Source organism: Rhea pennata, chromosome 9 (genome assembly GCF_028389875.1).
Source record: "Rhea pennata isolate bPtePen1 chromosome 9, bPtePen1.pri, whole genome shotgun sequence".
Lineage (NCBI taxonomy): Eukaryota > Metazoa > Chordata > Aves > Rheiformes > Rheidae > Rhea > Rhea pennata.
In genome coordinates, this window is record NC_084671.1 from 8,939,361 (window position 1) to 8,965,834 (window position 26,474).

General features: G+C 38.9%; 1 protein-coding gene across 2 annotated transcripts; it reads left to right on the forward strand.

Moving 5' to 3' along the window:
* Positions 1-14,984: 14,984 nt before the first annotated feature.
* Positions 14,985-25,440, forward strand: ACTL6A (actin like 6A). Of its 2 annotated transcripts, none has more exons than XM_062582970.1 (14): positions 14,985-15,116; positions 15,782-15,858; positions 16,068-16,242; positions 16,846-16,946; positions 18,502-18,599; positions 19,245-19,339; positions 19,534-19,640; positions 19,722-19,811; positions 20,436-20,497; positions 20,806-20,920; positions 21,273-21,353; positions 22,291-22,386; positions 23,493-23,579; positions 24,131-25,440. In XM_062582970.1, the coding sequence occupies exons 1-14, from the start codon at positions 15,092-15,094 to the stop codon at positions 24,209-24,211; spliced, it is 1,290 nt and encodes a 429-aa protein (XP_062438954.1). In that variant the 5' UTR covers positions 14,985-15,091; the 3' UTR covers positions 24,212-25,440. The 2 variants fall into 2 exon arrangements, with proteins under 2 accessions (XP_062438954.1, XP_062438955.1); XM_062582971.1 differs by lacking the exon at positions 14,985-15,116 and adding an exon at positions 15,546-15,575.
* Positions 25,441-26,474: the final 1,034 nt, after the last annotated feature.

The window sequence follows — 26,474 nt, forward strand, 5'->3', positions numbered from 1 at the left end:
GAATCACTATTATCACCAGATAGCAGATGTTGCTCTCCAGGAAAGTTCTTCATACAAGCTTTCATAATCACACAGATTATTTCAACTTGACCTTGTAACTGCAATAGAAAAACAAGTTGAAGGAGGGGATCTCTCAGGGCTGTGTGTTGTAATGCTTTGCATATCTAAGTAATCAGACCCTGATGAGTGCTCAAACCGCTACACAAGGAGTAATGGATAAGTCCATACTGTCATGATGTAAACACTACTTGTCCCCAGTCTGCATATAGAGGAGAAGTAAGCCCTGAAGTGTTTAACTATCTTCTCCAACATCACACACTAAATATATAGTATTTCAGGAGCTGAATTTACTTTCAGTGAAACTTAGGTTAAATCATTTCAAAATAGGACTAAGACTACAAATTGGAAGATTTCAGTAAAATGCTTTAAAATGTCCATCTCTGACAACTACTCCTGTTTCAAATCACAAAACTTTTTCTATAATTACTTGTTCAAATAACATGCACTTTGATACATCGAAAAGTACTGTAATATATACTAAATTTCAAAATTTCCTAACTATGCATATTTCTGATCAAATAATAGTTACTTTTATTCTGCATGTCTTTACTGTACCTGTGTGAGAACATGTTCCTGGACTGCAACTTTGTATGCTAAAGCACACTGTCAACACTTTTTTTTTTTTTTTTTTTCCAAAAATGCCAGTAAGTGGCAATTTAAAAACAGATATTTTTATTCTAGCTATTCCTGTGCTTTTTGTTACCTCTTTAGCTAAGTTCATGGAATTAAATTATTTCTCTAATGCCCTAAATACACATATTTCATGTCTTCATATCAGAGATTCTGGAGTTACGTTACCAGATCTCAGAAGTAACAGAGCTATGCTTATTCATATCAGTAGCCATTCAAGACCAGGTAATGCAATTACAGCTTAGATTCCAAACAACAAAATCCAGAACCACTGGCTTTGGTTAGATAAAAATGAATTAGTGAACTTTTCATTAGATGGTTTCATTAATCATTACAATCGCTACTTAAGCCTCACTGTACTCCTTTAATAGGATACTCTTCATTCAGGAAAAAAAAAAGTGAGGGGAGACGATGCGGAGCAAATCCCAGGTCATGGATAGATGCTGTCTATCTGACAAAATAACAACCAAATCTCAGGCTAATTAACCTTTACAGCAAAGGCAGCAGTTTAGGCTGGGCTGTCCAGTCCAGTGATAGCATTAATACTATTACTAATGATGATTTGTACTGTTGTATGCCATGTTTACAAACTATTGTTCACTCAGCAACTATTTACCTCCATTTCTTTTCTTCCTTACATTTTTCATGTGATCAAAGGTTTGTGTTACTGACCGTTTTCAGATCTACTTGTACTTAATCAGCATCTCTCAAACTTTCTGGATAAGCACTGCTTCTCTTCTGACATCCTAACTCGCCTTCCCATTCACACATATCTCCGCATTCTCTAGTCCGTGCCACACTCGTCCATTCTGATCTGAAGCCTGACCTTTCAGGAGTGGAGCAATTTGTGCCATTTATTCTTTCTCAGTCTTTTCTTAGTATTCAAAAAATAGAAGATAAAGGGGAAAAAAAAGACTGGAATTCAACACTCCAAAATTTCCAGCAACAGATATTGCATTGAAAGGGTCTAATATTGCTCAATAGTGCTTACACTGTGTGGTGGGTAGAAGATGCTAAACAGAAGTGGCTACTCAAGTAATTGTACTGTTTCCATAGAAAAAGTATTCTTGCATTGGATTTTATTGTTCCCATGCTTTAGTATCTGTTCCCGTCCAGCCCATCCTCCCCTATCTCCCACCTTAAACGCTGCAGAACAGCTTTATCAAGATGCTCCAGGAACGCTGTCCTTAGTCTGCTCCCTGGAGTTTTTTACTATTTGGCTAGTTTACTGCACTTCTAGTTAGAGCACCCCTAAAACCACTTAGTAGTTCTACCGACCCTTATGGCTTTCTTTCATTACTCCCAGTCCCTTTGCCTCCTGCTTTCTCAGACTTGTCACTGCAGAATTAGATATCTCCTACATCACTCAACTCCTCAGAGGCATGAATACCTTGCCCTAACTGTTGAACAACTCCTATTGCAGCCTTTAACCCCTTCTCTTCTCTCCATCTTCTCTCTCTCTGCCCCGCCCCCCCCCCCGCCCCGTCTCAGAGTAAATCCTACTCTCTACATAATACAGCCAAAGAGCACTTTCAAGGGAAGGAGAAAGAGAAGCATAGAAACAAGAAAAAGGTGAACAGAAAGACAAAGACAGGATGCATTTTTCCTAGGATTTCCTACCCACCATCTTCTCCAAGGTTTACCTTTGCATCCTTCACTTGAAAAACTACTTTATTAATTAGCATGCGTTATTTAACTGTCATCATGTTATTTTTCTGTCATAAGGTAACACCTAGAATAATACAAAATGATCTTTTTGGGTTTTGTTCCACAAATTACTAAAAAAATCGTGGAGTAATGGAATGTAGATAAACTAAGAATATAGACACTGCTAAATTTTCTTTGAATTTACTGTTTTTTCCCCTCTAAGCTAACCACTTAGCTATAATGCATACCTCAGACTGCTTAAATGCAATATCAAGAACACAGATGTCAAACACAAGCAACATTTTTTAAACAGAGGAATTAGGTCTACTTTATGAAAAAACATTTTCTTTATAGTCTGATGAAAAGATCATTTTCATCTCAGACTAGATTGGTCACTCACCAGCTTTTTTCTTTCTAATATATACACATCCACACTCACTGCTGTGCTCCAGCTGTTTTGATAATGCAAAGCTATCAAACATCTGAACACACAGCAGCATCTAAAAATTTGCCAACTGGAACTTAACATGCTAACTTAGATGCCCTAAATGTGTATTTCCACTGGGAAAAAATGCGAGTCAAACATTTCCTCTGTATGTATTTGCGATAAGCACAAAGTAAGAGTGAAATAGATATATGTGCTTTATTCTCATTAATACGTATGTCATGTTCATCACAACATGTGAGATTGCCAGGATGTGAAGCACATGGAAGTTTTCTGTGGGTGCAAAATACATTAAGCAGTAAATGGTAATTTTGATAAGACAGTTACTATTTTGAACACTTGGATATTCTAAAGAAAAACAATACAACAACCTCTTCAGCTGCTCCTTTCTCCCAGACAGCAGGCATACAAACACAGGCCCCTTTACCAACAAACAGATACCTGACCCAAAAATAATTCCAAAGTAGTTCATTAAAAAACAAACAAACAAACAAAAAAAACCACTTCAGTCATATGTATCATAACCCAGACCACACACAAATACTTCATAGAAGCTTCTGAGGTCATTGAGAACTTCTAAAAAGACTTTTCTTCTTCTTTCGGTAAGTATTATTTAGGTTCCCTCACATGCAAAAGAAAAACTTTTGGGTCCATTCTGTGAGACACTTAACACCTTCATCTCCCACTGGCAGTATCAGGTTGGGAAAAAAATCTGCAGCCTGAAAGATTTTCTTATTGCCCACAGGTGAGCAAAGAGTAAGTCTATGAGCTGTAAGGGTCTTTTAATAGACAAAATTTAAAGACAATGAGAGTTGAACATCCTCAACATCTTACAGGATAGGGCTCAACTTCAGATTTTCAGTTTTCCACTTGATGTGGCCTGTTTTATACATACAGTACAATGAAGACTATTCAGAAATTCCCAGTTGTCTTAGAGGCAACCACAGTTAAGTGTTCTGTAATCTGCATTACAACACATTGCCAGGTTTTGTTTTTAATTAATTCTTCTGCAAATATTTTTGGGATGAGTGGGCGTATTTGGGAAATGCAGTGGTGGGAAAGGCTGCAGGATTTATAATTAGAACAAAATCCTGACCTGTTGCATACACACCATTACTAAGGCTTCATTGTTCAAAGTAGGCACAACCTCTCTACTACTATTAATTTCAAGGTCAGATACATGTATAGCAAAAAAAAAAAAAAAATAATGATGCTTAATGTTTTGCATAAATCCAGACACAGCTGTTAATAAAACAGAAGAAAAATCCTCACTTACCTCAATAGTCGTAAGTTGTTATTTCATAATCTGTAAACTTTCACTCCCTACTAACTAAATGAAAGTTCTGCAATCTTGATGCTAGAATAGCTCTCAAATACATACTGCAGAATACCAAAAAAGAGAAAGCCTATGTTGTCCTTACTAGCAGGCATCTCTCCAGGGATGATTGGTCATTACCCTGGCAACCCTCACAAATGGCAAATGACGTAAAGAGAATGGGAAAAAAGCCACTGAGAGCAGAAAGCACTATATGCATTATAGATAGTTCTGAGAATCCATGCTCATATATGCATTAAATGGCTTCAGAAGAGCACAAGGGACCTTCCATTTTGCAGAGATGCCTGTCAAGGTGAATAAGAAACTTTCTAATTTTTTCTTAATTAAAGCATTAGGAGGATCCTCAAGTGTTTAATTGAAGCAAATTGGTTTCTGTTGATTTCAGTAATTCACATAGTGGTTTTAATTCGCTCCTTTTCTATTTCTATTAAAAAATTCTATTAAAATCATTCACACTGGAATTCAGACAAGAATGGACATATTCTGCAGGATTCCAATTCACTTTATTGTTATGTAAAGTTAATTATTGTTATATTTATTTATATGAGCTCTCATACTTTAATTTTTCCCTAATAATGTATCTGTAGCAAAATGTACAAGAGGTGACATGTTTGTCATTAGAAATAAAAACATTAGCAGTTGTATTTAATGTTATTAGCAGTTGTATTTAGTGTTATTGATAACTATACTCTGCCTAAAGAAGATATGCTCCTGATTCTAGCCAGGCATTAGAAAACAAATGACAAAGCATTTTGTTATTTTTGCACAGAATGATCACAGTGAGTTTGACCATATTACACATCACAGAGCTAAAGAAATCAGGGTGTGGCTAGCTTTTCCAGAACTACATGGAAAAAAAAATCACTAGTAGGATAAAAACAGGAATTTGCTTGGAGATTTTTTAGCACTTGCACCCAGTCATTTTTGCTTCGTTAGATAAAATTCTGAAGGAATTCTGGCTACAAAACCTCAGATAAGCCTCTTCCACCCCTGCTTGAATATCCTATACATTACAGTTCAGCATGAGGCATCCTTTTGCTTGCTCTACTTTGGACTTCAAAATTTCGGTACTCCTAAATGCACATAACCTAACTTCTAAAGAGCATACCAGAAAGCATTAGCACTCAGATCATTTTATAACCTAAAGGTGACAGTATGCTTTCTCAGAGACGGAGTAAGAGTAGCAGAGGAAACTCATGTAGCTGCTCAAACCACTTAGCTATTATGCAAAAGTTGGATGGGAACGGCTCTACCATGACAACTGAGTTTTGTACTGAACTTAAAAAAAAAAAAAAGAAAAAGAAAAAAAAAGAAAGAAAGAAAAAGAAAGCTGGATATCGTTTGAACTCTGTCCCACTTCAAACCTGAAATGAAATAGAATTCAATCAGTTAAAACTTTCTGGAGTGAAATCTAGTGTTCCTTGAAATTTAGATGCCTTCAAGTGTAGGTGACCTTGAAGAAGAAGAGGACAGACAGTCTTTACAAGCCCTGTTTGTCTGCACAAGTATAAACAGAAAAAAACTTCACCATCACCAATGATAAAATATTCCAACTTTACATCCAGGTCCTTCAAGAGTAAATAAACTGTCAAAGACAGGAAGAATCAGCATATTAAGCAAATTGAATTGCACAGTGTACCCATTTTTACCGAAGAAATCCTTTTAGGTGCAAGAGAAGGAAGAATCTGACCTGACACATGTACAGATAAGTACATGTGCTACATCATCAAATAACGAAGCTGATGTAAAAGTAACATCTTTATCAGAACAATTGCTTTGAAATAGTGAGATCTCTTCACAGACCCAGTAACACTCACTCCCCTCATTTTCTGGGTGTGGCAAAGACATGACATTGCTGCACCTTTGCTGTTGTCTTCAGAAATAGGCTGCTGTTGCTAAGCAAAAATTAGTCTCATCCTCTGTTGTTATTGTAGACTGGAAGTTTGACCGAATCTTCTTCAGCTCCACAATGTGAAACAGTGTCAACAGTGAAGATCAGTATCTTTACTCGTTCTTCTTCCACTTGTTCCTACAGAGTAAGTGTTAGTTCTATACAGAACCTCCATCCAGCTGGAAGAAAACACGACTAGATCAGAGGCAGGGCCCCTGATTGCCCTGATGAGCAGGGTAGTGAACAAAGATTTAAGATGACTCAAGTTAAATTCTTGGATCTGCTACCGGCTTTTGGACGAGTTCTCACAAAATATTTGCCCATCTGTGCAATGTGAATAAAGATACTAACTCCTCTAGAAAGAGCTTTCAGTGATATCACTGAAAAGCTTTATATAAGAAATGTCTTCATTTTTATTATCTTCAAAATCTACTATGCCCCTGCAATCAGGAAGAAAGCAGTACACTTGTACCATGACAATTTTCACACAAGACTGAATGAGCCACTGCTAATGACTGAATTTTATGACAAAGCAAGTAATGAATAGAAAGGACATACAGAAGATGATAATGCTCCATTAGATGTACTTTATTTATTTGTTGAACACAACTCACTTTTAATTATTTACAACTCTAGCAACATCATAGTACCAAATGTTCTGCTGAGTTGTAACTTACAGAAATATCTTGGTCTGAGCAAAGTGAAACCTCAGTATAACATTACCTTTGCTATTACCCCTTTCCTGACAACAGGACAGAAAGCAGTATTTTGTGGTTATAAACCACAGAAGACAAAGTTCACCAATACACAGGCGGCTGGGGCATGCTCTGTGCATCCCATAAATCCTTTCGACTAATCCAAATCCAAACTTCCCACTTTTTCCACAATCACCCTTTGCAGAAATTTAGTTCCAACTGCAAACTTTGCAACAGCTTTCCACTCATTACTGTAGACTGAAAAAAACCTACCTTTGGTGTCCCCAAACTTGTTACAAATGCATTCTGTCATGAACATATTTTCTCTGAAATACTAGTGGCTAAAACTACCTGTGTTTGCAAAAAGTGAGTCTTAAAAATTTCATTTTTGTTAATCATAGCTATTTCCTCAGCAAGTGAGATTGACTCATGTGACTGTACTGGGCAGCACAATGGGGACAAATCCAGTCAGTGAACAGGAAGAAGGGAAGACGCTAATGCGGAGCCACTGCCAGGGAACATGGTGTCTAATGGAGGCAACGTGACAGAACTTTTTACCCATTTCATGATACTATTTGTCAGCCAAGCTGCTGAGTCTAACATACATAGCACCCGGCAGAAAACTGGGTTGCGAGCCCTTACATATTCCTTTCCATGCACTTATAAAATTTGTTGAAATTAGCCAATACATTAAAAAAGATTGGAGATAGAAATAATCAGATGAATTTAGTGCCCCTCCATCCCCCTCGCCCCCCAAATCAGATATTTCTATTCATTTTATTCTAAAGGGCTCATCCTAGGAAACGATCAGCTCACTCAAATCAATGGGAGTTCAAGTCTTCAGCATTTTTCAGGACCAGATCTTTAAATACTTGTGAAGTGTATCACATTGCTGAATCAAGTGACTTCAACATGTCTGTATGTTACTGTGGAAGGCAATCATACATGGTTTTCTCCATGCCGTTGAAGTTTTGTCCTTCTTATGCTTGCCTACTCTGATCTGATCTTTTATTTGGAGAAAATTAGCTCGTGTAGTATCATGCATTTCAGCAGGCCAAATGCACTATTTTCCAGAGGATTACAGAAAATCAAAAATCTACCAGAACATACTACTATTTCTATACAGGCCCTTACACTGCTGTGTCATGTAAACATCAAAAAGGGATGACTGATGATTTTCATTTCCTGAGCTATGAATATGACTCTGAACAATCCACTGTTGAGGAAAAAAAATAAAATATTTTTTTCCTTCTCTGTCCTTCTAGAGGACAGATGTGTGCCTTGTTAGATTATTCCAAACTCATTATTAGCATCCTTGCACTTCTCCATTAGCCATATTGTAGCTGGACTAGTTGATGTCAAGGACATCCATCTTGAAAAATAACAATATTCCTCTGTAGCAGAAACTATTGGCTTTCAACATTCTCTTGGTTTCCCATGATTTGGCTTCAACTGGGAATATTATTACAGTAAAACACAAAGAGACAGAACTACAGAATATAAAGTAATAAAATTAGGAAAATGCAAACATCTGAATACTCACACATCACTTTTAGCATCTATTAGTAATCAGTTTTAATGAAAATCACAGACGCAGTCTGTCTTTCAGCATTGAAGCATCCAAACCAGGCAATTCGTTACTCTCACTGTATCTTTTTTTCCAGTTCCACTATTTGTAGTCTAGCACTTTTGCAACTCAGATCAGGCCCTGCTGATCCCCAAAACTATGTGCCAAAATCTTTCAATAGCTGACAACCACATAAGCTGGGCAACCCTGGGGAAGGAAAATCAGACTGGAGTAGTTCAGACAAGAGAAGACAGTGGCTGTCTGCAAGTCCAATTATTCCAGCACAAAATACAGCAAGACCAAAAGGCCACCAGTGATGCTGGCATCTGTAGTCTCTGCTGACTCACTCTCTTTCAGAGATGGTAGTTCAGATGAACCATTAGCCACTCTGTCAACCCACCTGCGTTTCTCGCAAGACGATACAGCCTTGGCATTTGTACAGCACTTGAACTTCTAGAAAATAACATACATCTCCAGTGCCCAGGACTGGTTACTCCTATACTTGCACCACTGGACATAAAGCAGTAGCACAGGCTGTAAGAAACTGTGTTTACAGCTTTGTTTAAGGCAGATCTAAATGACCCATTGCAAACAAGCAGCAACTGAGCAATACAGCTTACAAAGCGTGGTTTCATAGAGTTGTTTCATGTTTGGATCTTTCCATGTGTCTCAGCATGCACAATCTCTCATCATAGTTACTAGAACCGAGATAAATATATAGTCTGTGTTCTACATGGATTATCTGTTGTCAACTAACATGACACAGCTTATATTGCAATCTTACGCTCTGTGGAAGCATCGTCTCTGATAGCCTATTTTCATGAAACTTCTAACGACTTAGCACCTTTGAGGGAACTCTAGCTCTCCATCATATTTGGTTACAAATGATGAGAGGTTCAAAACCAGTCAGTGAGGTTGAGACCTCACTAATGCAAAAAGGTAACATAAGCCCAGTTTCCTAAAAATGCTAATTTAAAAATACCTGAGATTTGCCTACATTAGTTCTCTCCCACCAGGAGCATCCTTAGACATATTTTCTATCTCTAGTTTCCTAGACTGTTAATAGAAAACAAGTATCATGAGTGATGATAAAGCTCTTTTCCCCCCTAAAACTATTCCGTAGTTAAAAGGTCAAAAATGAATGCAAAATACCAAGACTGATGGGGGGTGGTGCTTTTATATGCTGCTTACGTCCTATTAGAAATAACATCTCTGACCACCCTCCTTGTCAATATGCCTATAATACATAGCTAATTTTCATATAAAAGAGTAAATATTGAAGATTATCCACAGGCATAACATAGCACGTCAGGACTCAAGGAAAGCTCACCATCTGCAGTTCTTGTCAAATGCTGCACTATACCACACCTTTTCCTGACAACATTTGGAAACACCGACTCCTCACATTTTCACTTGCAAGGAAGATGCCTTGGGCCTGATGTGCCTCTTGGTTACAGTTCTGCCGTACTGAACTAAAAGACACCATACACTGCAAAAGGGGCAAGAGAGGAGAACAAGACTCCACCATAACTGTCTAAATGGAAAAAAGGACTAAGAATGTGCATGTGATATAAAAATCAGAATTCTCATGACAGTTATTAAAAATGCCATGAACTTATTTGTTCTAGCAATTTCAATGAACAGCATCATATAACGCAAAGCTCTTATCTTACATCCCAAAGACTTTTTAAAATGGAGCTAATTAATACAGATGTGTGTAAATGCTGTAATTGAGCAGCTGATACTTTTGAACAGCAGGAGTGTGACTGCCCTAGAATACTGATTTTCTGTGAATAAATATTCAGATACTGCACTGCAATTCTAAACTTCCTTGTATAAATTGGTACCTTCTGAAAAAAAAAAGCGTATCCTCTTCTGCATCAGACTTCTTGCTGCAGTGCAATTGCATAGCTCTGTGTACTCATTTGGGATGACTGGTACAACACAGCATATACTTAGTAATGACTTGAATAAATTCAGGAAAAACGTGGTAACCTCTTTGCATACATGCCCACCCAGCAAATACATTACTCTTCCCTCAATTACACTCCATTTAACAATTAAGTTTATTATAATCTCTTTCGTGATACAGTAATAAATAAATCTAGAAAATGAAACCAGTATCTTGTTTTTTGAAGCCCAATACAAATAATGCTACTCTAGTTTGTATTCTAAACCTGCTATATTGATGTTGATCTCCAAAGCCTTTGCCCCATGCTTTGCCTATGCCCTCTCCTGGTGGTAGAATAAATACCAACAGGCAGACATACTTGGTTACACCACAACTTCCCCTTCAAAAGACACATTTACAGATGTCAAGTAAAAACCGCTTTCTGTGTTAGAACAGGCCAAGAACTCAACCTAATTTTGTTCCAAAAATAAAACGTTAAAAAGTAGCATGACTCTGTAAAATCATTAGCATCACAGCCCTACTCGCAGGACTGTATTACTTCACACAGTTTAAAAATGCATAAGGAGAAATAGGGCCTTAAGGCTCTTCTCTCTCAGATGAGTCAGTTAACCAGCAGACTCTCCTTCTGAGTTCCTTACCTCTGGCTACTATGCAGAGCCATAATTCTTAGCTGCATGGTATCACAGTTCAAAACTGCTTGTGAGAAAACACAGCACCTCCCTGGGAAGGTGGGAATAAGAATTTAAACCTTGTGAGGCTGAAGACAGAGAATCTGCCCAAGAAACAAGAGACCTGTGCTCCATGCTACCTGTTCAGCTATTATACTCAAGTCTCCATCTTAGCAATGGGAAAAGCAGGGGATCAAAATGCCCTATACAACGGGAAGGCTCAATTGATACAAAGATCTACTGTTTATTAACACAAGCTGGCTCCACAACTGTAGGTGGCTTTGTCTGTGCAGTACTTGTTATAAGATACAGTGAGCCAGCTCAGGTTTGGCCCAGCTGCCAAGCTAATAAGCCCTCAAGGAATCCAAAGAGACTGCAGAACAAGCACTAAGCCTGAAACAGTAAGTGCTGTCAGACCTGAGCCAAACAAGGCTTCTCTACACAAAGGATTCATTTGAGAGGGCAATCCAAGCACACTTAAGAGGTTCTGGCCAGAGCTGGCTTAGTTGAGCACACCTATAACCTCAGGTCAATTCCATGTAACTACTTACTGCTCTACTATCTAAGCCGGTTCTGTGAGTTCGTACTGTGTTTGAGCTAAACATGGAAAGTGGTCCACAGTCCTCCAAGCTGGTTTCACAGAAACCAGTTCAGGTTTAGAACAATATAGCAGCATTACGTGTTTGTGTTTTTGTTTCCCATTCTCCAGAGCATCCTAGCCCCTACTATTCCAACTAGAGTTAGCTGGAACCTCAGAAGGCAAGGCCATTTTTTTTCCCTGAAAACTAGTCAGCTCTCTATCAGTGATGGAAAGCATATTATATATTAGTATAGTATATATTATGTATACTAATGGCAAGCACCATTACCTCTTTCTTCAATCATGTTCTAAAATGACAGTGAGTAAGGGGCCTATTACAAAAGGACAAGTTAGACCAACTCCACGGGAGAATTCTGAGACGTATATCCCTATGACTCTCTAGCTAGAGTCAGAGATAGATTTCAGACATATCTACTCCCTTCAGCACTAAAACCAAAATACCCTATGGAGTGATTTTCCTGTTGCAAATCTAGTTTTAAGGTGTGTGCTTCTCTTCTTGTATGAAACAGAACCTGGATTCCTATCTTTGAGCAAGGCACCTAAAGGTCAGGTGTAGTAATGATGAGGCCCCTTAGTGAGATTTAGCATTTAGTTTGTGTTCTAGCTCTTTCTCTGTAAAAACGAGGATAACAGTATATCTATTCCCACAACATCACTGTAAGAAAGGGAAGTATTAACATTGAAAAATACCCAAGTACTCCAGTAATGAAAGTGAGAAGTTGATAGATCATATAAAATTATTGAGTGAACAAATACTAATGATTGTTTGGCTTTTCCAACAACAGACACTTTTACAGACCACATAAAGATCTATGACCTCTTCTGAAAATTAGAAAAGTAAAACCTTTAACATGCATTTTATAATCAAGAAACAAGGATGAAGACAGACACTATGAATAACGCATTGTCACAGTCTCTCTGCTGCCACAGTCTAAAATCTGGCACTGCTGTCTAGGAGACTGACTGGCAGTTGTATGGCCAGTCAAAAAGAACAAGCCATTGGCAACCCAATAGGGACAAGCGGCTTGCTGAAAACCAAAAAATCATTCAGTTCAATTTTGGCTTGAAGTATACGTCATTTTCTACATTGCTTTACATTACCAGGAAAGTTCAAGCACATGCTTGAAATAATTACATCTTAATGAAGTTGAAAAACTCAAGGCAATAATTAGGATGCTCCAGATTCTCCTGACTACTGCTGATGAAATTAACTTTTGATTACTAGCAAGTTTCACTATTTCGTATCTTGATTCCTGTCCCACTTTTAAAATGACCATTCTGTTTATTCCTGCATGGCAGGAATAACTTTGCAAAGTTATAATATAACTTACATAAGTTTTCAAATATTTTATTTCATACCTACACCTAGGTGTATGTAGCTACTGCTGAGATGCAACAGCCATTTGTACCAGTATGGGAATCTAGACAAAATACATTTAATGTTTCTATCTAGTGTTGTTCTATAATCCTTGCTTCTGAAGAAACTAAGCAAAAATATTGAAAAAAAAAACAGGTATGTTATAATCAGCAGTGGCAAAATACTAGGTTTTACCTACTCTCATGCAAACGCAGGATAACCTGAGGGAATTCACTGAAATAATCCCAGATGTACATCTTTTTAAGCAAGACCAGACTCTACAGAAAGATGCCTAAAGTCTTTCTCTATTGCCTTCTCTATCATAGCTATTCATGCTGGTGTAAGGCAAATACATTCACTATAAAATGTTACCAAATCACAGTGATGATGTTCTACGCACTTTCCATTGATGTAAATACCTACAAAAGTGCAAGGCAGTGAGAAGTCAGACCTAGACAATTACAGTCTAAATATCCCTTTCCAAATTCTACTGGCTTCTTGATGGTTACACAGACTCAGATTGGATTTTACATCCTTGTGCCCTTCAAATCCTGAGGCTTTCATATATCAGCGTAATCTTCGCTTGCTGCTAACAGTCCTCAGCAGCCACTGTGCTGAGGACTGTAAGGGGCAAAGATCAGTCAAGCACAGGCACCCCCACTCTCTCCACCACACACTGCCACGTGCCTCTTAGCTCTTCGCATCTTCTGCTGGAATTACCAAGAATTTTTCTACATTGAAGAAATACTGGAGAAAAGGAAGTACGTAGCACGCAGATCAACCATCAGTAGCCAGCAGCTCTCAGAGCAACACCTGGCCCACAGCATCAATTACCATATGAATACCACGAACATTACTAAAACAATAACCTAAGTACAAGCACAGCCTAAATGAAAATCCTCTGCTATTTTAATTCCAGATTTTCTGAACTGATTTCCCCAACAGCAATTAATTCCTCCTCCTCAAACAACTCTGCCTTGGGTATTGGTGCCACATACTGGAAATCACAGTAATATATTAAGAAGATTTTACAGGACAAGTTTGAGGTGCACTGACTTTATTGAGTAGAGTTAATGCAAAAGCAGGATTTATATCTTTCTTCCTAACACTAGCATCTAAGCAGTTTTATGATACTGTAAGTTACGTCAAAACTACAAAAAAAAAATCTTAATGACATAATTATGAATTTTGCTCATTAAAGAAACAGAGTCAAACCGCGTGTCAAATTAAATCACTTACCCTTTACAACTATTATGTCTAACCATCTCCTGATTTTCTTACAACTCTATTAAAAGAAAAAAAAAGGCTTGTTGTCCCTTACTGCTGGATTTTACTATTTGTGCACGCTAGGAACGTTTGTATTTTAAGCTGATTTCCCTATTCTTTAGCTTTTAGTTTTCTCTAATACTAACCTCTGGTTACAGCTCAGGTCTCTTTATCCACTTTCCAGCTTTCCCTCTCCGGTCCTACCGGCCAGACGCCACGTTTGGCTGAACACTTTGACGCCAAACAAGGCAATTGCTGCTCCGGTCGTTACAGGTTCAGCTACTTAACGGGCAGCCGAGCTAGAAAAACAGAAGTGTTTAACTGGCCGGACAAGCCAACCTCGGGGGTCCAGTCCGAGGGGCCAAGCAGTGCCTCGGGCAGCACAAGGGCGCCGGGTCACTTCGAGCGCGTTTCCTCCGCGGTTGAGGATCCCTCAGGAGCTGCGACCGGAGCGCGGCGGCAGGTAGGGGAGGGGCTCAGCGGCGGCGACCGTTGCACCTCCCCCCCACACACTCACCCCGCCGCCCCCTACTACCCCACGCCTCGCGTGGCAGCACACCCCCACTCCCTCCCCGCAAGCCCTCGGTGCCCCCGGCCCCCTTCCCCGCCCCGCCGGCCCCTCCGCACCCGCCGCGCGGGCGCGCCCCTCCTCACGCCTCGCCGCTCTCCTCACACCCGCCCCTTCTCTTTCCCGGCACGCTGCACCCACGCTTGCTCGCCCGCCCGCCTTTTCCCGCCTCGGGATTGGCTCCCCGCGCCAAGGCCCCGCCCCCCTCCGGCCCCGATTGGCCGCTCTCCCCGTGCGGCCCTTGGGCAGGGCGCCGCGCGGTAGGCGGGCGGGCGGCCGCCGCGCTCCCCATTGGCCGGGAGGCGGCGGGCCTGCAGGTTAGGCTGAGCCCGCCGGGGACGAGAGGGACGGAGGCGCTATTGTTGCCGCATCGCTGAGGAAGCCGGAGCGGCGGCGGCGGACGACGACAGCGGGCCCGGGGCAGCGCGGCGCGGGCCCAGCGGCAGCCATGAGCGGCGGCGTGTACGGCGGGGGTGAGTCCGGCGCCGCCTCGGCTGCCCGCCCCGCCTCCGCGCGGCCGTTGAGAGCTCGGCGCCGTCCCGTGAGGCGGCGGCGCGTGCGAGATTCCCCCCCCCCCCCCCCCGCGCGCGCTTCCCGCCTCCCCCGCGGCGCCCGCAGGCCCCGAGCGCCCCCGCGGCGCGGCCGAGCCCTCCCGGCGCCTCCGCGGCGCGGGGCGAGGAGGAGGAGGAGGCCGAAGGCCTTGTTTATATCCCTGCCGGGGCTGTTCCGCCGAATCGCTTTGTGCCTGGACGAGCCGCGGCGCGGGCTGCGCGGACCTGGCTCCAGGCGGCTCTGCCCAGCGCTTTCCGAAAGCTCCGGCTTACGAGCGGTTGGGATGCAACGACTTCTTGCCCTCCGCCGTTAAGTGAGCGGTTTTACTTCCGCCGGAGCGAGTTACTGTATCATCCCCGTGAAAGCCTGTTAGCAGTCTTGTAATTGCTTTCCCGTAACTTGAATTCCGAATAGAAAAGTTTTTTCTTGAGTTGGAAATATGCCTGGATTTGCTTTTTTTTTCCCCCTTCTTTTTTTTTTTCTTTTTTGCTGGCCAAGTGGACGGGGAGGGGCAGGGAAGAGTCATGTCAGAATTGTAATGGAGTGTAATAACCGTTGACTACCTCTGTATTAACAACGTTTACAGATGAAGTTGGGGCTCTTGTTTTTGACATCGGCTCATACACAGTCAGAGCAGGCTATGCAGGTGAAGACTGCCCAAAGGTGAGAATCTGTGCGATTGAAATACAGCATAAAAGTTAGAAGTTACCTTACAACATGCTACAATACCGTCAAACTTGTTATTTGACAAGTTTCCAGAACTTGTTGGGGTTTTCATTTTTGCTGTGTTATATAATGAAAAACCTGAATTTTATAAGCAATCCTCCCAAAACATTAATAATTCTCATGAATGTTTACCTTTTGCCTTGCAGGTTGATTTTCCAACAGCTATTGGTGTGGTGCTAGAAAGGGACAATGGCAGTACTTTGATGGAGATAGATGGTGACAAAGGCAAACAAGGGGGCCCAACTTATTACATAGACACCAATGCCCTGAGAGTTCCACGGGAAAATATGGAGGCCATTTCACCCTTAAAAAATGGAATGAGTATGGTGCTCTGTCTTCTTCTATTTGTTCTTAAAATAGCATTATTTAGGCTGCAAAAAAAATCATAGCTTTTGTATAAAAAGTTGTTACATGCTTAAGTATTTTTCTTTTGGGAGTTTGGAGAACAGGACCTAAAAGTAAAGAATCTACTTTCCCTAAACAAGTCTTGATATGATGGTGATCATTTGTCTGATAAAAGGGAAGGCTTGTAGAGTTTTTTTTTTCTTCTTCTTCTTATTTGATGGCTTGAATTTAAATTTTGAAAAAAGAGGTGATTTATGGAAATAGTTTGGAAGCTTGCTGTAATGTGTGTAAGCAGAGGCTATAAATTGTAAGAACAGGTATCTGACAGGCTAATTGCATAAAGCATAGCTGGTTTATGATGTTGATAGATTTTTAACGTAATTCTTAATATGTTATGATCATGTAACTTACAGAGGAATAGAATTTTGCAAAGTTATTAAAGGAGGTATAAGTCTTCTGATTATAGCCGTGGACTAAAGAGTTCTAGCAAAAAAAAAGAAATCTCAGGACCTTTAGGTACACGTAAAGCAGAACAAAACTTAGAAGTAATCTAATCTGCTTGCTTCAATGTTATTACAGTTGAAGACTGGGATAGTTTCCAGGCAATTTTGGATCACACGTACAAGATGCATATTAAATCTGAAGCAAGTTTGCATCCTGTTCTAATGTCTGAAGCACCAGTGAGTAGAAGCAACTTTGCATTTTTTGAAAAGTTTTAACTGCATCTTTTTGCTGAGTTTACAAGCGTGTCCTGAACAAATCTGTTGTTGGCTTGTAGTTTACAAGTGTTAAAACTTAACTAAGGAAGCAACAGCTTTAAAGTACATTTCCCGGTTGTGAAAAGTAGTATGTTTAAGAAAAATGTCTAAAAAATAGTTTTGAAATACTTTCTGTGACAAGACATGGAAACTATTTACCGTGAATTACTGTGTTACGGTTATGTTTTTACTTTATTTTTTGCTTCTTTTCAATAAATTAAGTTTCACTTTATTTTCTGGAATAAAAATGAAAAAATTTTAGGATAATAAAGTTGTACTTAGTAAAGTGCCATTGGAAATCTCTCACTGCCTTTAGTTTGCAAACTAGTATTATCAGAAGAATATTTATAATGAAGAAATTTTAATTTGACTATTCTCATTCCTGTGAATGGCTTTGTAACTTCAAAACTTTGGTAGGTGAAGTGGATGATTACAATATTTTTTTAAGGATGAATTCTCACATTTTATTTTGGCTGGAATTCAAAGGACAGATCTTAACATCTGAATATAGAATATTAGCATGACATACTGCAGTTATGCCCTCCTTTGATTAAAAAAAAAAAATCCTGCTCAAAGATTTTAATAATTTTTGTTCAACTGTAGCAAGCTGATGTTCTTGAGATGAATTTTTGGCTTCAGTCTCCTGATCTTGCTAAATTAGCCAAAAACAGAAACAAACTTACCCCCACCATGATTTTCATGCACCATTTGTGAAAGTGCTTGTACTTTGCTGGAGTATGGATGATTTTGAAATGGCTATTGCCTGTCTGATGGCTTGATGGGTGTCTTGGAGATTTCCATTAGAATTATCCTCACAGAACTAATCTTACTTTAAATTATTGACATAGGGGAAAAAAAACTTTGATTTTTTTTTTTGCAGTGATGTGCTGAGTATTTGAGAGAGATACTTGCTTAGTGGCAAGTACAGTAGAACTGTAGGAAGATACATTGAAAACAGGCAAATCTAGATTTATTTTTCTTTCAACTAGGCAAGTTATTTCATGTATCTTTCTGCTCTAAAACAGGTGTGTTACTTATTTTAGTTTTCTGAGAGACTGATACTGAAAAGGTTCTAAAATTGTGAAGGAATCTTTATTATTAACTGGAAAGTTGTGTATCTCTTACCCTTGCTTATCAGAAGTCTTTCTGTATTTAAGTTGCTATTCCTTTAATTTTATGTCATAGAGAAGTATTAATCTTTTTGTAATAGAGTGGAAAAGGTTCTAAGGAAGTGAATTCTAGCAATCTGTCCATGTAGAATTTTGATATGATTTGAAACCATGGTTGTAATTTAAACTATTTATTTTGTTAGCATTCCTTGAGCATGCTCTAATTATACTCAAGATAAACATCTTCAGTGTGATCTCTTATTTGATTTTTTTTTTTTTCTTCTAGCGGAATTCTAGAGCAAAGCTTGTCTTATTTGAGTTTTTTTTTCTTTTTTTTTTTTTTCTTTTTTTCTTTTTTTTTCTTCTAGTGGAATACTAGGGCAAAGCGTGAAAAACTGACTGAGCTGATGTTTGAACACTACAACATCCCTGCTTTTTTCCTATGTAAAACTGCGGTTCTAACAGCGTATCCTTTCGAGTGTTGAGGGTTTGGTTGGTTGGTTTTTCCTGAGAAAATATAGCAAGCTTGTTCTAGTATAAAAACATATCTAACCATTTTCTTTCAAATTAATGTTTCCATAAACATACAGAGAGGAGGTAAACAATTTCCCTTTCTGAACTTTAACTTAGAGCTCAGTTTTGAAGTTTTCCCAGTCTGACTGTTTTCCTTGGAGGTAGTGTCTTTTGTCATTGTATAGCATGGCATTGTCCTGACTACTAAATACAGTCATTAGAGTTTGAAGTTACCGTAGCCTTAAGCTGAAATCGGTGATTATTTTAGACTAATAACATGTTTTCAGCTTCAGAAACTGAGCGAGTTGGATGTACTGGGGTCTTGCTGCATTATTGGAGTTTGCTGTATTGAGTTGTCACCGTTTTATGTTTTGTTGTCCAAAGCTCAAGTTAGCTTGCAGGTAGAAGGTAAATGCCATTTTCTCTGTGAGGTTTTCTACTCTTCTGTAAAAATAAAATGCACACCAGAAAGTGGCAAGTCCATTTGTAAAGCCAAGGAGTAAAACACCTGGATCTTGTTCTTAATTATATTCAAATTATATAACAGCATCTTTTCCAAGATGAAAGTTAAAATATTTTCCTTAGTCATTTTGGCTAGTTTCGCTAATGGGCGATCGACAGGTCTCATTTTGGATAGCGGAGCAACGCACACCACTGCTATTCCAGTGCATGATGGATATGTACTTCAGCAAGGTAAAAAAATTTCATGGATAATGACATTGCAGTGTTAAAGATAAGTTAGCTTTCTTATTCTTTTTTACAGTAAGATGTATGTGTGTGTCCTCTTAAATAGGAAATAACCAATGTTTTCTGACAAATAGGTTGTTCGGGGAATTTATTCTGTGACTTTAGTATGTTCCAGATATTTTTTCCTTTATGTCTTTCAGGTATTGTGAAATCACCACTTGCAGGAGATTTTATTACTATGCAGTGCCGAGAACTGTTTCAGGAGATGAACATAGAGATAATTCCTCCATACATGATTGCTTCAAAGGTGGGAAAATAACTTCAAGTGTTTGCAGTGGGGACATGAGGCTAAACAGTTAACTGATATTCATATTTCCTTCCATTTCAGGAGGCAGTTCGTGAAGGATCACCAGCAAATTGGAAGAGAAAAGAGAAGTTACCCCAAGTCACAAGGTCTTGGCACAACTACATGTGTAATGTAAGTAGATATTTTCTCCTGTTCTCAACCCCATACTAGGTGTCCCATAAAGAAGCCTTGTTTGCTTCTTTATATCACACTTTCCTCTCCAAGACCTAAAAAACTCTTAGGGTTGTGACCACAAGGTAGGCAATTGAGAGTCGGATACTGGCAGAGAGAGACTCTCAAGGTTCATAAGGAGTTGAACAGGATAGGTTTAATAAAGGACTTGCACCCTAAACTGCATGGGGAGCCCCAGCAAGTGCAAGGAGGGGTTGCTGATGGGAGGCTGCTGGAAGCACAGGTCAGACACGCAGGTTGGATGCTCAGGCAGCACTCGACCCCTTGTTCATAAGGGTCCCTTGAATCTACCAGAACTATTGCCTTATCTCAGCTGTGCTAACCTTGAGCAGCTACTGCCTGGGCAGCAGCTAAACACTGTTGACAAAACAGAATACGCATGCCAGGCCCTGGTGGGAATTTGGTCAGTGTGTAGTTCCATATGCTGGGCTTGCTACCACGTACTCTGCCAGTCACTGACTCCTTGCCAGATCTTCTGCAGATGTTCTCGCTACAAGGGTCAATTCTATAATTTAAGTTATAGACTTAAAATTCTTCGTAACAATATTATTCTTATCTCCATAGTGTGTCATTCAGGACTTCCAAGCTTCTGTCCTCCAAGTGTCAGATTCAACCTACGATGAACAGTATGTCACTTTTTTTTCCTTTTTGTATAATTAATCATGAGTTGTGCACATGCTGTTGGGTGGCTTTATTACAGAGGAAAGTTTTTTAGATAAAACTTGCTTACTTTTGGAAGTAAGAATACAATATACATCAGGTGATCATTTATTTGATGTTCCAGGATGTGTGACATCATGTCAATATTATCAAAGGTGTGAGTCATATTAGTCACAATATTCTCTAAGAAAATTTAGTTTATAACGCTACTTAGATAACCTACCATACTGTTTACACCGTATTTTAGTGTGTTACTTTCTGACTAATGTTCCAGGGTAGCGGCACAGATGCCAACAGTTCATTATGAGTTTCCCAACGGCTATAACTGTGACTTCGGTGCTGAGCGTCTAAAAATTCCTGAGGGATTATTTGACCCTTCCAATGTAAAGGTAAAACAGCTATGATATGTAATGATAATATGAAGGCTTTAAATTAATAGTTTATCACATGGCTTCATTTTGTACAATGTTCTTCATTTCCCACTTTGTATGCATATATTTATGCCACTGTGTGGCTCTCCTGGGCATCATATTTACCTGTGGTGTAGTATTATATTTGGGGTAACAAAAGAGGAAATGTAGTTTGAAATGGGTGGTGATGAGCTGAACAGGAAACAAGGATTCCCCCCACCCTGACAAAAAATGTTTAGCTCCCTCTTCAGCAAAGAATTTTCGTTCATTCAGAGAGATCATGTGCTGTCTTCTTTTGAAAATGACGTGTGGATTGTTGATTTTATTTTAGGGTTTATCTGGTAACACGATGTTGGGCGTGAGCCACGTTGTCACAACAAGCGTTGGAATGTGCGATATAGACATCAGGCCAGTAAGTGTTAGTCAGACACACATTATTTAAGGCATAAAAATTTTTGTGCTGGAATTTTTTTTGGCTAGAGCATCGTTGCTGAAGACTGTGGACTTCCTAGGATAATGATAAACTTGTTAGAATAATTCCTTAAGTATTATGTGGTTGTATAGAAGAACATGTAGGATTACTGTTTCTGTCCTACAAAATGCTGAGTCAGATTTTCTGACTTCTACCCCTTTTTACATACCCCTGTTTGTAAGTAGTTAATGTCCAAATTTTATAGCTGGCACTACATAATGTGCATTGGATTGCCTTCAGATAATCATTTTATGTTCATGATTTCGAGTGTTATCCTCAGGTTTTCAGGGATGATGGATGTACTTTCTAAAGATAACTAATCGTACCTGACTTCTTGAGGGAGAGTTAGAAGTAGAGAGATTTTAAAGGAAAAGTTTCTCCTTTAAAACTACGTTTCTGTTTTCTCAGGTGTCAATTGGGATAGATGCAGATGTGATGGACTGTGTTAGAGACTGGCAAACAAATCATGGCCTAGCCTATTCACCCAGCCTGACTTGCTAGTTAAGGGGCAAAATTTTTGAACCAAAATGTTGCAGTACTGTTGGTTTCTTTCTCCTCTGTGGTTGGAAAATCCAGCTATAAGGGATCCAACAGTTTAGGATATAGGAGGTGTCTGCAGATGCAAGGTTCTCCGTGGAATCTGTAATCGTACTGCCTCTGTCTTCCTTGGATAGCTCAATATTTAAGTTCTCTTGAAATATTTTTTTTTTAACATGGTAAAAAAAATAAATTAGAGGTAATGCTGTGGGCATCACACGATGTATTATTGCTGTTAATTACATGTTCTTATATGGCATTCTTCTCTATTCTGTGAAACAGTTGTTTTCAAAATGCTTTCAAAGTTCATACCATGAGTTGGTTACTGTTCTCTTTTTAGGGCCTCTACGGCAGTGTGATTGTAGCAGGTGGAAACACTCTAATACAGAGTTTTACAGACAGATTGAACAGAGAGTTGTCTCAGAAAACTCCACCGGTAAAACAACTTATAAAATTACTGCTTTGAGTTGCTCATCGTTTACACAGCAGAAAAACAGAATAGATAAGCATGTATTCTAGATTTAACTTTATTAGGAACCCAACAGCTGAACAGATTTCAAAGGGGGAGAAATCTGCCTTTCTAAAGAAAAGAAGAAAACTACTTCTTTCACAAGTGCTACTGTACTACTACTTCATTCCTGCTTTCAGGTTGTGATTCTAAGCTCTGTAACTGAACCTAAGCAATTGTCACTACTTTCCTTGCTGGCCTCTCCCCTGAAGTGTTGCTGACTAACCTGAGGTGCGCTTAGCCATTCTGCTTGAGCTCCTGTCACTTTGTAACAGGAATTGTTCTTCCTGGATTCTACAAGCAACACATCCTACTCGTAGATAGAAAACTGGTGATTTAATTTACTTCTAAAGTACTCAGTGTCAAAGCAAATTAATATCATTACACAGTATTCTTGAGAATTTGCCTTGGTATAAAATACAATATTTCTTGAATTCCCACATTCAATAAAAATGTTCAACTTATGGGGACTCTTGAAATCATAAATGTTATGAAAGGCTGTGAAAGAAACAGTTATTTACTGCTTCTTAAAACAGATGAGGGAGAATCCGCTGAAGTTATCAGTAGAAATACAATACACGTTTAAACCATATCATTTGTTGCTACAAGGCATTTTGAAAGAAAAAGAATGAATGGATTCAAAAAGGGAATAGAGGAATTAAGTTCAACAATATTAAACATTTTGGTCCCAGTGTTCACTTCAGGTACTCTTCTGCTAGAGATAACAGTATATGCTGTGAGTAGGATTGCTCTTTACCTGCCTTACTTTTAGCTGTAAGCATTGTTGCTGGTCTCTGTTAGTGGAGAATGTATCAGGCCACGTATACTTCTGTTCATGTATGGCCATTACTGAATTCAAAATGCAGAGGTGGTGAGCACTATTGCAAGTGTAATAATTAAGTAATAGATCTTTTCACTTGCATATTGGTGTATATACACACCAAGTTATTTGTACTGTCCTTCTCTTAAAGGGCTCCAGCCTGCAATTTTTATTTTTATTTTTTTTATTTTTTTTAATACCTTTTTCTCTTCAGAGCATGCGCCTGAAATTGATAGCAAACAACACAACAGTGGAGCGGAGGTTCAGTTCATGGATTGGTGGTTCCATTTTGGCTTCTTTGGTTCGTAAATCTATGTTACTATGTTCCTAATTGCCCCAAAAGCCAGTTCCGTGTGTGTGTGAACTGAAAAGCGTGTGCTACTGTGGCAGTCACTATCTTGTCTGTGGTTGTGGTAAGGTAAAGCAAATCTATTTAAATAAACAAGCTAACTTGAGTTTTAAATCTAAAAACTAATTATTGTCTTCTGTTTTTAATGGGCAACAGGCTTGAAATAAGATGTCCAGAGGTAACATGTTGTGTATCCTAGAAGTAGTGAACTTGGTTTTTGCATCATATCCCAGAGCTTAACAGTACAAGTTACTGAGCACTTCAATGGTTTGTGGAGACTAATTTAGCAGTATTTGGAAAGGGAGACTGAAATCAGTTTTTGGTGCTGCAACTTTCCAACTTCAGTCTAATCACTAGCAATATAAAAGACAAAAACATACTTAAGCAGGTAGAGTCAAGTCCTCTTGCCACATTTAGTGTGAAGACTTGCTTCTTTTTCCTCCTATGAAAAAGTAATCATGTTTTACTTAACTTTTTTTTTTTTTTTTTTTTTTTTTTTGTAGGGCACTTTTCAACAGATGTGGATTTCTAAACAAGAATATGAAGAAGGAGGGAAACAGTGCGTAGAAAGAAAATGCCCTTAAACTTTTTACTGTGAAAAACTGCTGTCTCCCCATCACTCCTTCTATTTTATAGCTTTAGCATACTCAGGAATGGGATGGACTCTTTTGTAGAAATTTTATATTGGGTTTTTTGCATAATTCAAGTTCCATTTTAACAAACTAGAAATTTTGAGAGAAGTAATTGGTACTGTCATAGAAAAAGGATGTTTACATCTCTTAAAAAGCAATAATTCATATAACAAGCATTTTTATAATTTTGTATAAATGTCTATTTTCTCTAATATCTTTTCCTGTGAACAGCTTTACAGGTTAGCTAATAGAGGCATAACCTTGCAAATGCCTGTGCATCAAATTTATTAAAAGTTTCTTGTCTACTTTTGCATATTAGTCTTCCTTGCTAATACTTTGGCCTTAAATTGCTCTTATATTCCTCTTAAAATAAAACTGGCTTTCACATTTGAGCAGTTTTGTGAGTACTTGCAGAGAAACAGTTACTGGTTTGTTTTAAAAATGGAAAGTATTTCTGTATTTTCTAATCTGTCATGGGTGACTCAGTTCAGTGTAAAATTTAATGAAAAATGATACATTCCAGTTAGAGAATGTTATGTTTATGCACTGGTTTGTTAATTGTTCTGTTATGGAGCAATTTCAATTTGGTTAACAGTTGATACTTTCCACTTGATTTGTAGGAATGTAGATAATATGCTGAATGCCTTTGTGATGTAGGTGAGAAGCATCACTTCAGAGACAGGGAAGTTAAGCAGTTTTCTGCTTTCTCCAAGTCATAGAAGAGCTCAGGATGTGGCTTGACGCTTCGCAGCCAGCTGTTAACTGAAGGGGGCACTTCCTACTTGTTTCTTGCTGGTTTAGCTCCCTCAGCTGGCTCATAGCAGGGTAGTAAGTGCCTGTATTTTGGAAGGGGAGTGTGCACTCAGGGGCAAATGAAGTAGGAGGGTTTTTTCAGCAGGAACTGGCTGTCAGGATGCAGCTTCATGTTGCTGTTAATCTTTATTTTACAACTGCGTGATGTTCTGTATCGGGACGCAATTAAGTTTTTGCTTAAAACCTAAGCTTTTAAGCTATCTTAAAAGCTTTGGTAAATCACATAGCATATAACTGTTTAAAAGAAAAATGTAAACAATACTGTTAATTTCTGGGTACCCTCAACCTCTTTGGTTAATAATGATGGACTCTTTCCTTGAAAGTAGTTGCGCGTTACCTCTGAACAATAAAATAATTTATCAAAACAATCTGCCTTTGTGATGCCATGATGACCATTACTTTGTTCTTGAATCAAAATTGTTTGCTGCAGACTTTCAAAGCTGTTGACAGAACTCGTTTTTCACAAAATGAGGTTAACTTAAGCGGGCTGCTACTACTAGTGACACAGTCACCAACTATAGCCATCATCATAAAGGAACAAGGCTTAGTCTAGTTCACATTCAAGCAGAACATGGAAAGCTAGGGTAGTGAAAAGTCAACAAGACTTCAGGTTTACCAGCCAACTGAAGGAATACATCTGAATTGTGTAATGCTTTGTGAAGTTATTGTAGCATCAGTGAAATGCTAAGATGAATTCAAGTTTGTAGCTAAATGGAAAGAGATAAAGTAGGCTTAGGGGGTGGGGAGGGGCTTTTCTTTCTGAATCAGTTATGTATTTTAATCTTTCCTTCGGTGTCAGGCTTAGGGTTCAGTATGTCTATTAACTTCTTCTGTAGGTATCTGGTTACAATGGACTAGCAGCATATCTAGAGCAAAACACTTCATAGGTTTTTCTTACCTCTGTAAAGAGTATTTGTTGCTGTTTGTGAAGTAGGTGTCCTATAAAGGAGTATGTGAAGGGTGGGTGTGTTTAGCTTGCAGTTACTTAATTCTCTTGCAATTTCCACTATTTTATCAGATTACATTGCGCAGCATTTTGCTTTGTGAAAGTCTGGTATGGGTGTAAAAGGTGACTTTATTCTAAATGCCTTTTGAAGGTGAAAACTTTCATGAAGAATATTTATCATCAAGGGAGAGTAGTGAGCAGTAAGAAAGAGTTTTTAATCTTTCTACCTTAATTTTACAGAAGCTTACTGGTCAATACAAACATTTTGTCCACAGTGAAGAACTCTGTACTAATGTCTGATTTTGTCATCAGAACTAGAAATCTAGTTCTAAAGAAAGACATCATTGTTAAAAGACTCATGCTTCATATTTAACACTTTCTAAGAAGTAGGGCAAGAGTTCCTTGTAGCACACAGAAGTTATTTACTACAGCATATCCCCGTGTGCTTAGAAAGCA

Excerpts from the sequence above, each read along its gene's own strand:
- ACTL6A (XM_062582970.1), top strand. The coding sequence starts at position 15,092 with ATGAGCGGCGGCGTGTACGGCGGGG. Across the intron at positions 19,641-19,721 it reads CATACATGATTGCTTCAAAG|GAGGCAGTTCGTGAAGGATC; the intron begins GTGGGAAAATAA and ends CTTCCATTTCAG. Across the intron at positions 19,812-20,435 it reads GGCACAACTACATGTGTAAT|TGTGTCATTCAGGACTTCCA; the intron begins GTAAGTAGATAT and ends TTATCTCCATAG.